Source organism: Sardina pilchardus, chromosome 11 (genome assembly GCF_963854185.1).
Source record: "Sardina pilchardus chromosome 11, fSarPil1.1, whole genome shotgun sequence".
NCBI lineage: Eukaryota > Metazoa > Chordata > Actinopteri > Clupeiformes > Clupeidae > Sardina > Sardina pilchardus.
This window is the reverse complement of record NC_085004.1, coordinates 29,873,004-29,883,003: the sequence shown is the minus strand read 5'-3', so window position 1 is coordinate 29,883,003 and position 10,000 is coordinate 29,873,004. Positions and strand designations below refer to the sequence as shown.

Below are 10,000 nucleotides of genomic sequence, written 5' to 3'. Positions count from 1 at the left end.
GGGAGACTAGATATTTAATCAGCAAAAAAATGGGATGGGGGTTGGGAGGATTGGGGGGTGGGCAAGACTGCCATACTTACATCAATGTCACTTTCAGCTATTTTAACGGGCCGTGCTGGTCTGTCTTTTAGCGTTTCACGACCGGTGACCTGTGTGACCCAGAGATGTGAGAGGACTCGCATGGTGCTACAGTTTGCCAGAAATGAGCAAAGAGACACAACCGCACCCAGCCAACTAAAACAAACTGAACATGGAACAGTAAGGGAAGGCATAACTCAGGCATCCTCTATCAAGTTGACAAGATAGCAAGGCGTCACTGGTGACGGGCGTGCTGAAGTCATACTGATAACAATTTCGGCAAAGAGCGAAAAACCAAAAACTAAAATGCATTGTGGAAATCAAAAACAAAAATCAGCCCACTCCGTAAGCCATATGACATATTTATGAATGGAGAGCAGCTGTGTGTTTAAGAGGAGCCAAGACGACTCTTTCCCCTGGCAGGTTATCAATACTTTTCATGATTACGTCCCTATGATGAACCATGTGGGAGTACTGCAACCACAAGGAATATGGCGGATTGTCAGAGGAGTGTATGGTTAACTGAGTGCAAGTTCACTTCAAAGTCACTGAGCTGGTCAATTAATTTTGAAGGGTTAGTGGTTAGCAGCTGGATATTAATGGCATGCTCTCGAAGTACTCAGATCAGCAGACTCCCAAATGGTTTCACCAATCCCTAGGCAAAGAATAGGCATTATACTGCTGAATACTGGGTATGTGTACTCGAAATAGATACAGATTCCATCCACAGTAGCTTTAAATCAATCACTAGAATAGGCAGTATTGATGGCTACCAAGAGAAGGCCTTCAGGCTCCTCCTTGAGGAGAAAAAAATAAATGAAAAAGAGAAATAATAAGAAGCTCCAAAAAGCACACGGTCAGACCAGGGTACTACACCACACCCAAATGAGCACCTATGCCAAGCTATGCCTCGAAGGGCGACACGGGCACGACTAACGAACAGCACACACGGGCCAGCAGTGTCACACATCTACTGGCGAAGCCATGAAATGGTCACGCTTTGTATGCACACCATTCTTACATTCAGAACGGAGCCCAAACCGTGAGAGGACTTTTGTATGCTATTGCAAACCAAAACGATCAGTTGTTCAATACTTTTCATCTGTTTGAAGATAGAAAGTGGTGTTATGAATTACACATCACTCACTGGATATTAGGTGTTAGTCATACAAATTACTATGTAGATGTCAGGATTAATATTTCCTGAAAACAGATTATGTGAATTTGAGGCAATGAACTGTGTTTAAACAAAGAGAGCAAGTTTTGAGCAAGAGGCTATAAACATGAAAGTGAGACAGCACTTCCTGATGGGAAATGTAGTTTATCATCAATTTCAGGTTTGTTTCTCTCCAATTCATCTGACCTTTAAGTCCCATCAAGCAGCACTGTAGCATTGTGTGATACTGTAAGACCACCAGAGGCAGTAGCCCGATAGCAATCCACAGTAAATGCTTAACGAGCGCCTCTGAATCTGGTCATTTACGGCCATGCATTAGAGGACAAATGAATAGAATTGTAGTTTAATGGTGTATGCAGGAGTGCATATTCTCGACTGTATCAGCTCTGGCCGGTCTGCACACGTAAGTTGAACTTGGCGCGATTGGGGGGCAGGAGAGGAGAGTGATGGAAAAGGCTGAACAAAGGTTCAAGTTAAGTGTGCACACACAAGCCCATTAGAGCGAGCAGCACTCAGGAGTATCCACACTGCTGTCTCAGTCAGAGGAGTCCTGGGAAGGGCTGAAGAGGTTAGCAGACACCACACCAAGGCTGTTAGGGCTACAGGAGAGACTGGAGCAGGGGGAGGACTGGAGGATAGAGCACAGGCCCACTGGGGAGGGTGGAGGGGGGGGGGGGGTGGAGGGTGGAGGAGAGAAGGGTGGGGGGGGAGGAGGGGGTGGAGGAGAGCAGGAGAACAGGGAGGAGGAGAACAGAGGGGATTCAAAGGGGAGAAAAAGAAGGAAGCGATATTAGCTTCAACGGGCCCACCTTCAGGTCTAGATACTCCAGGTCCTTCTTCAGCTGCATGTAAGTATCATCGGCCTTAAGGTGGGGGGGAACGGAAAGACAGGTCACATGACAGGAAGCTGCAAAGTATGCTGGTAGAGACAGCCCATGATTTGAACGAAAAATTTGCATCTCTTTAAATGATTGGAAATCAGGCTGAGGAGAATGAGAGTAATCTTTTAGTATACAACAAAAATCACATACATAAAACTGGAGCAACTGATTTGATTTAGAGCAAAACTGATTAGAGTAAAATCAGAGAGAGATACGGGGAAAGGAGCAAAAGTTATCAGGATGTCACTCCAACTGATACAGTTCGCTTAATAGTCTGGGTACTAGGTATTCATGGGCCATATGCAGTACTTTTCTTATCTTACTAAGCGTGCTCTCCATCACGCGCAAAAAGATCTCTTACTTAAAAGAAGAGCACAAATATCAAAACAACGGTGAATTCTCAGTATTCAGTGGGTCTTACTATATCAGAACAATTTATGGACACAAACGACAAGACAGTATCCTCCAGAATGATTGGCACCTCTGCTAAAACTGACAAGTATAATGAATAATATGTTGGTGACTGATTGTAATCTCACAATGATTACAATGAGGAAAAATCCAACCTTGAAGGGGAGCATATTTATTTTGAGTACAAGGAACATATCACAAACATAAATATTCTTCACAAAAACGCTGCTCACAATTATTGGCAATACTTTGTTAAGCCTCCCTTTGCCAATAAAGCAGCTAACATCTAAGTGTTTTGCTTCCCTTCAAGGTCGGATATTTCCTGACTGCTTTCTTTGTGAGATAACAATAAAATCGGAAAAAGATAGTTTTTTTATATACCTGCTTTTATTCAACTTTTCCAAAGGTGCCAAATGTTTGTGTTTTTTGTGTTCATGAGGATATTTTCTCATGTGTTGCTTCCTGCATGAGGCCCAACAATACGTAAGTACAGCTGTGGTATGAATCCTTTCAGTTCTGGAGATCACATATGAAAGCATCTTAAGAAACATCACAGCTTTTAAACCTCTTCTCCTCACTTCAGTTTGCAGACCACACTCCAGAATTATTTTTTATCTGAACGTAGTCACAAAACATCTTTATCAGTAACAAACCATTCACCATTGTGCGCATGGCCAGCTCTTCACCAGGGGATAAATCTCCACTCTGTGGTTTGGAGATGAACTAAGAGGCGAAAGACCTTCACATTCCATTTGTTACTTACACCCTCCTTTTACGTCATTGAGCCTTTTCATCACTGTGACTGAAGCACGGAGAAACTCAACAAGCAGCATGCTCGGAAACACAGCTCATTTGTGGACGGGGTTTTGGGGGGAGGGCCAGGGGGTAGGGGGTCATGGGTAGTATAAATACTCAAATCAATTCCAAAAAATTCAAGGAGGTGCAAACAAAAGGGGAGAGGAACGCAGAGCACAAGGCATAAGGGTTCTACAGGACACGGCACAAAATGGCGGTATCACACACGCGCAGCATTCACATTTCAGAGATCTAGATACCCGATCTCTACATGGCAAGCTCCATGCTAACGAGTAGCATCCAACACCATCACCACAAAGAAACTAAAAGGCAGAAAGGTGAAAACAACACAAAATGACAAATAATAATAGTAATAAAAAAAACGCCATTTAGGGATGACGAAAAAGGAGGCATCCCGGCTACAAAGCAGGTTGGGAAGGGAGTAAACAAAACACATTCACAGACTGTAGCAGGGGGTAGCAGGGGGCTTGTCTGGCAGTCACTAGGCCTGACCTGCAGGCTCGAGAGGCCATTGTGCTGGTGGTGGTGGTGGTGGTGGCGGAGGTGCGCGAGCGTGTCGCTGCGCACGCCCGCCATCTCGGCCTGATGCCTCCTGAGCTGGATGAGGAGCAGGGTGAGCTCCTCCGGCTGTGGAGCAGCAGGGAGAAAAAAAGGGGGCAGAAAGAGTGCTTCAGTGCCTTGCCACCAGGGCGGCGCCGGAGAGCGTGAAGGGGAAGATGCCCCGACTACTCTGGTGTCCATGCACACTAGTCACATACAGCACTTGGACTCATAATGTCCATTTTTATTTTATTTTTTCCATCACTCGACCACACCACCCAGGTCACACACTTTAACCTCTACCACCGTGTACACACTCACTCCACCGTGTATTAGCTTATCCTCTGATACCACAGATATGCACGTTCACACCACCTTGAGCACACTCACACACTCTTACCCCATCACAACAACCATTCACCATTCAAGTACACTGTTAAATGCCATCAAAAGGGTTTCGGCAGTGCCGTCTTCCATGTAAACACAGAAACACCATCCGAGTGTGCATGTTTCTGCTTCTCTACGGGGAGACGTGTTTCAGTTCAGTCAAGAGGAAAAATAGAACATTGTGTGAAGTGGCTGAGCTCTTACCGTCTTCCCATGCAAGCTTGGTGCGCTGACCGTATGGGTGATGTAGCCCATGGTTGGCACTGATCGTCTCTCTATTTGTGCAGTCTACACACACACACACACACACACACACAGAGAGAGAGAGAGACACACACACACACACACAGACACACACACACACACACACACACACACACACACACACAATAAACAGAACAGCAAGTCAATCCCTTTCATCTGCAGAGAGAGCAGCCCACTGTATACAAACAATAAATGTGTACAGTCAGCGATATTAGATTCCATATTCCTCAGTTCACTACCATGTCATCCAGAAGTCAGTTATGAAGTTTACCTCCTCTTAAACTTGTGCTTGGCACTGCACATTTTCACACCGCTAGTTTTCTATGTATTTCTCGAAGAAAAAAAAAAGAAGGTGTATGCCTCGTCTTCACTGCCACGGGCCCTTGCGAAAAACACTTGACGTTTTTGCTTAACGCACAAAATCTCGCAGCCACGGCCCATCACCGCGCCTCAAACAGGACACAAACGACAAGAGATTTAATTAACTCCACATAAATTAGCACCAACCTGCTTTCTTAAAATAACATTTGTTTGCTACGAGCGAGGGGGGGAGGGGGGGAGGTGGGGGTGTGGGGTGGGGGAAGGGTGGGCACCGTGAGCCGTTTGCGCGAGGATTCCCATGGCTCGGTGTTTTTTTGCTGCATAATAGGTTTTTTATTTAAATGCGAGATCAGAAGAAAGCGACCGCCGCTGATGTTTGAGGCTGTGCAGGAGGGTGCAAAGACGCCGTTGGCAAGACTTATCAGCCACTAATAACACGGCTTTCTTAACGAGGCGTCCATCGAGGCCCCACTGAGCACAACGCTAAAATATGCGCCGCGGCCTCGGATCCATCGCCGCTTAACCGCGGCTGTTGGATGCGGAGCAAACCAGAGTTCATCCCTCGTCTTAATTTAGGCTCCACAAGCTCCGTTTTTTTCGAAGCGAAGTTTTGTAAGCTGTGGCTGGGCACATTAAGATGTGATGTTCTTTTTATTCTTTACTCCGCTGGTTTCACGACAATCCTATTCATTTGTGCGGACATTTTGTCTTTGAAGGGCATAATTAGTGACTTCAGGCGCCCTGTGACTTATACGGACACTGTGCAAACATGACACTTTGTTTACTTGTGCGAGTGTGAAGGGGTGGTGTGCGCATGCGACTGGTGTTGGGTGTGTGTGTGTGAGCTCTCCAGGGTTCCGTGTGTGTGTGGCGCAGGGCTGTGAAGTGGGCCTTTCTCATGTGGGGGGTGTGGCAGGGAAACAAGCGGCGCGTCGATCGTCAGCTCTATCCCACCACACACACACACACACACACAGACGCACACACACACAGCCATAAAACCTGCCTCTGTCACACACACGCTCTCACACGCTCGCTCACACACACACACACACAGCCACAATGCCACGACACACACAGACCTCCCCCCTTTCTCATATACAGACACACACAGACTTTGCCTCTGCCTCTAACACGCACCCTTTCTCTCCCTCTCTCCCTCGCTCCCTCGCTCTTTCTCTCCTTCTCTCCCTCTCTGCCACGTTCCCTCTCTCTCACATTCTCATGGCACCTGGGGGATGAGCGCTGGGTGGGGACTGTGTGAATCAGTCACAGCTCATCACGAGGATCAAAGGCGAAGATTGGAGGGAAACTACGGGGCGGCTACTTCCCATGAGCCTGACTCTAAAGGACGGCCCTGGACCTCCGCAGCTCCCCACACAAGCCATCTTTCACAAGCTGGGGGGTAGACATGTTGTCAGCCAACTGACTGCTCTCGACTGCTTTTGTGGTATTTTTCAGTGTCTTGCCTGTGTTTCTCTCTCTGTGTATCCGTGTGTGTGTGTGTGTGTGTGTGAGAGTGTGAAAGTAATAGCATAGAGCTGTTTAAGATACTGTGTGTGTGTGTGTGTGTGTGTGTGTGTGTGTGTGTGTGTGTGTGTGTGTGTGTGTGTGTGTGTGTGTGTGTGTGTGTGTTGTGTGTGTGTGTGTGAAAGTAATAGCATAGCGCTGTCTGAAGACCCCATCTCATTGCTTTGCGCAGAACCTTGGAGAGCTGTGAGCAGGTGCGTCGTGGCGAGCAGAGGAACGGGTGGTGTGTGTGTGTGTGTGTGTGTGTGTGTGTGTGTGTGTGTGGTGTGTATTTGCGCAGTACCTTGGAGAGCTGGGAGCAGGTGCGTCGCGGCGAGCAGAGGAACGGGTGGTGTGTGTGTGTGTGTGTGTGTGTGTGTGTGTGTGTGTGTGGTGTGCATTTGCGCAGTACCTTGGAGAGCTGTGAGCAGGTGCGTCACGGCGAGCAGAGGAACGGGTGGTGTGTGTGTGTGTGTGTGTGTGTGTGTTGTGTATTTGCGCAGTACCTTGGAGAGCTGTGAGCAGGTGCGTCGCGGCGAGCAGAGGAACGGGTGGTGTGTGTGTGTGTGTGTGTGTGTGTGTTGTGTATTTGCGCAGTACCTTGGAGAGCTGTGAGCAGGTGCGTCGCGGCGAGCAGAGGAACGGGTGGTCGGCCAGCGGGACCTCGCCGAGCGGCCGCACCGTGACCCGGTCCGAGGGCGTGTGCGGTCGCCGCGGCGACAGCGGCTTGGAGGAGGACAGGGACGGGGGCACCTCGCAGGGCGACGGCGGAACCGAGACGGAGCGCGGAACCTCCAGCGTCACGCGGAAGGAGGCCCCGGCCGCGTCCAGGTAGTCGGGCCCGGCGTAGAGGGGCGCCGTGGGGCTGCCGTGCCGGAACTGCTGCCGCTGCTGCCACTCGTACAGCTGCCACACCATGCCCTCGCGGCTGGCCAGACGCTCGTCCGTGCTCATGCGGAAGTGGCTCAGCCGGTCCTGGGCGTACTTGTAGTCGCTGGGCAGGTTGCGGGGGGTCGGCGGGGAGCCACCGGAGGACGCGTGGCGGAGGGTCTTTGGCAACGACTGGTAGGCCTCCACCATGCTCACCTTGGGCTGCAGCGGGGGCGTCCGCCTGGGGAGGCTGTAGTCTGTGGAGGGATGGCTGAGGGACACAACAGGCCTTTCATCCAGCAGCTGTTCAAGCACACAATAACACTAGAACTACTCAATAACACTGTTATAATGAGATGTTATTGTTATTTCTAGTAAATACTCTAGCTAATGCTAAAGGGATGTCTATAAAAGCAAGATAAAAAGTCACTTTTGTGTCATAACTAAGCCTACAGTGTTTGTGCATGTCTCACTGTGGCTTACAGGGTGCTTTGCCACTTTACACCAACAGAGGGCACTATTCTACACTAGATTTATTTTTACCTCCGTAATGTTCTCAGAGTCTGTGCAACTCTCTCACGACAAAAACGTGACTGACGGCTGCAACGGAATTACACACAAAGGTAATTACAAGGGTGACACAACTTTCGCTCCAATTTCTTGGAAAGATATGCCATTTTGTGGGCTGTGAGTGGGACACCAAATTATGGGGATCAGGCAAGCAAGTCAAAGACAGAGTAGGTCATTACATTACATTATTTGTCATTTAGATGACACTCTTATCCAGGGACACTTGAATTGAGGCTGAATTGGCTGTGAATTAACTACAGGGACCCAGTCTCCCAAGAGCAACTAGTGGCAACCCCTGGGATCGAATTCACAACCTTCAGGGCTACACGTGGACACAAAACAGTGTGGATGCACTTGCACTTTACACTCAACAAAAGATGCTTTCCTTCAGTCAATGAATACTGGTTTAGACGTTAGAGGGTTTGACCTGACAGCTTTGATTGATCCAAGTTAGTCTATGACCCCCACCCACGACATAAAATTAAAATGAAAGATAAAAGATAAAAGATAAAAGATAAAAGATAAAAGATAAAAGATAAAAGATAAAAGATAAAAGATAAAAAGCCAGATGAATTTGACCACCGCGTCCAGACGTGCGGCCCGTCCAACTGACCTCTTGGGGTCTCCTTTCTGCACCTTGACCCAGTGCTCCACCTGGGCCAGCGCCGTCTTGCGCTGCACCAGCTTCTCGGTGTCGGCGCGCTGCACCGTGGCCCTCTTGTACGGCACGCCGCCGTTCTGCTCGGGCCCCGGAGCCGGGAGGCCGTTACGGTGGGCGGAGGAGGAGGAGGAGGAGAGGGGCAGGGTGGAGGAGGGCCGCGAGGGGGCCACCGCGTCCAGCGAGAGCCCCTCCAGCTCCACCCTGGCCTGGGCCTGGGCCTCCGCCCGCTCCGCCCGCTCGGCCCGCTCCACCGCGCTCTTGCTCGGCCCCTCCCCTCTCTCCGCCGGCTGGTAGAGGCTCTCGGGCTGGGAGGAGCTCTTGCCGCAGCTGTTGACGTGATTGGTCTGCGGGACCGCCTGTTGCTCCAGCTTCTCCGGCCGCTCCACCTCTCTGTGCGACGGGAGGACAGGGGGGAAAAAAAGGAGTGAGAGGATGAGAAAAACGGATGAGTCTGACGGAGGAGGAGGAGGAGGAGGAGGACTGATGACCACGGACACTGACATAACTCTCAGCTCATCCACGGGGACGGGAACCGGCGGCTAATCTGTCAAACCTCAGAGTCTGTGGCACTTGGCTTGAGCGACAGCGTGAGTCGCTCTCTCTCACCGCTCTCATCTATCAGCTCCGCTCGCGTCACCCCCGTCACCCCCGTCACCCCCCCTCCACCATCCACTCCGTCACGAGCCCTCAGCGGGGCCGCTCTCTCTCTCTCCGCTGCACAGACACTCGAGCGTTAATTAATCCCCCCTCAGTCACAGCAAAAGCCCCTATTACCTGCCCCTCTGAAAGCCGATACAGTGGCAGTGGGAGCAGTGGGTGCAGGCTGGCTGGACTGAGACAGAGGGGGTGAAAGGAGGACTACTGCGGAGCTCCAGATATGATGAAGCTGCCGGGAACTGTGCCATTAAACCTGCAGCGTTTCTGACTGAGTGCAATTTCCCACTTGAGTGATGGAGAGGGACGCTCAGAAAATGGACACAGGCTCATTAAATGCATTTTTTCCGCCATTACTGGAAGCACAAGGCCCACAGGGAAAGAGCTCACTCAAATGCACACACACATACACACACACACACACACACACACACACTCTCTCACACAAACTCACATTCTCCGAGCAAGGGAGGACAAAGTCATGGAGGGGAACGATTCCACAAGGAAAAGAGAGAGAGAGAGAGAGAGAGAGAGAGAGAGAAAGTAAATGAAGTTTCTCCCATGAGAAGCCAAGTGACAGTCATTCCGTCTGTAAGACAAACAGCCTGAGGTGGCCCCTCCATCCATATGTGTGTGTGTGTGTGTGTGTGTGTGTGTGTGTGTGTGTGGAAGGGTTTGTTTTTGTGTGTGTGAGTGAGCTCAGCTGATTGGACACATCATTTACCCCAGCATCCAGGGTAATTAATTGGACCCCGAATTTGCCTGGTGCAATTCATCAGACTCATCATTTTTTGGTGAATGTTTCGGTCCAGCAACACAACTGTTGCCATAAATCACTGCAGCATTTGCCTCCAAAACCTG

The 10,000-nt window shown here is 49.8% G+C and overlaps 1 protein-coding gene across 1 annotated transcript in view; it reads right to left on the bottom strand.

Moving 5' to 3' along the window:
• The window catches only part of plekha7b (pleckstrin homology domain containing, family A member 7b), a 99,761-nt gene that overhangs the window by 15,852 nt on the left and 73,909 nt on the right, over positions 1–10,000 (bottom strand). The window contains exons 11-15 of the mRNA XM_062548841.1: positions 8,438–8,875; positions 6,985–7,525; positions 4,495–4,578; positions 2,065–2,118; positions 81–149 (exon numbers count right to left, since the gene is read on the bottom strand). Of these exons, the coding sequence (XP_062404825.1) occupies positions 81–149; positions 2,065–2,118; positions 4,495–4,578; positions 6,985–7,525; positions 8,438–8,875 (1,186 nt within the window). The remainder of the gene's footprint in view (positions 1–80; positions 150–2,064; positions 2,119–4,494; positions 4,579–6,984; positions 7,526–8,437; positions 8,876–10,000) is intronic.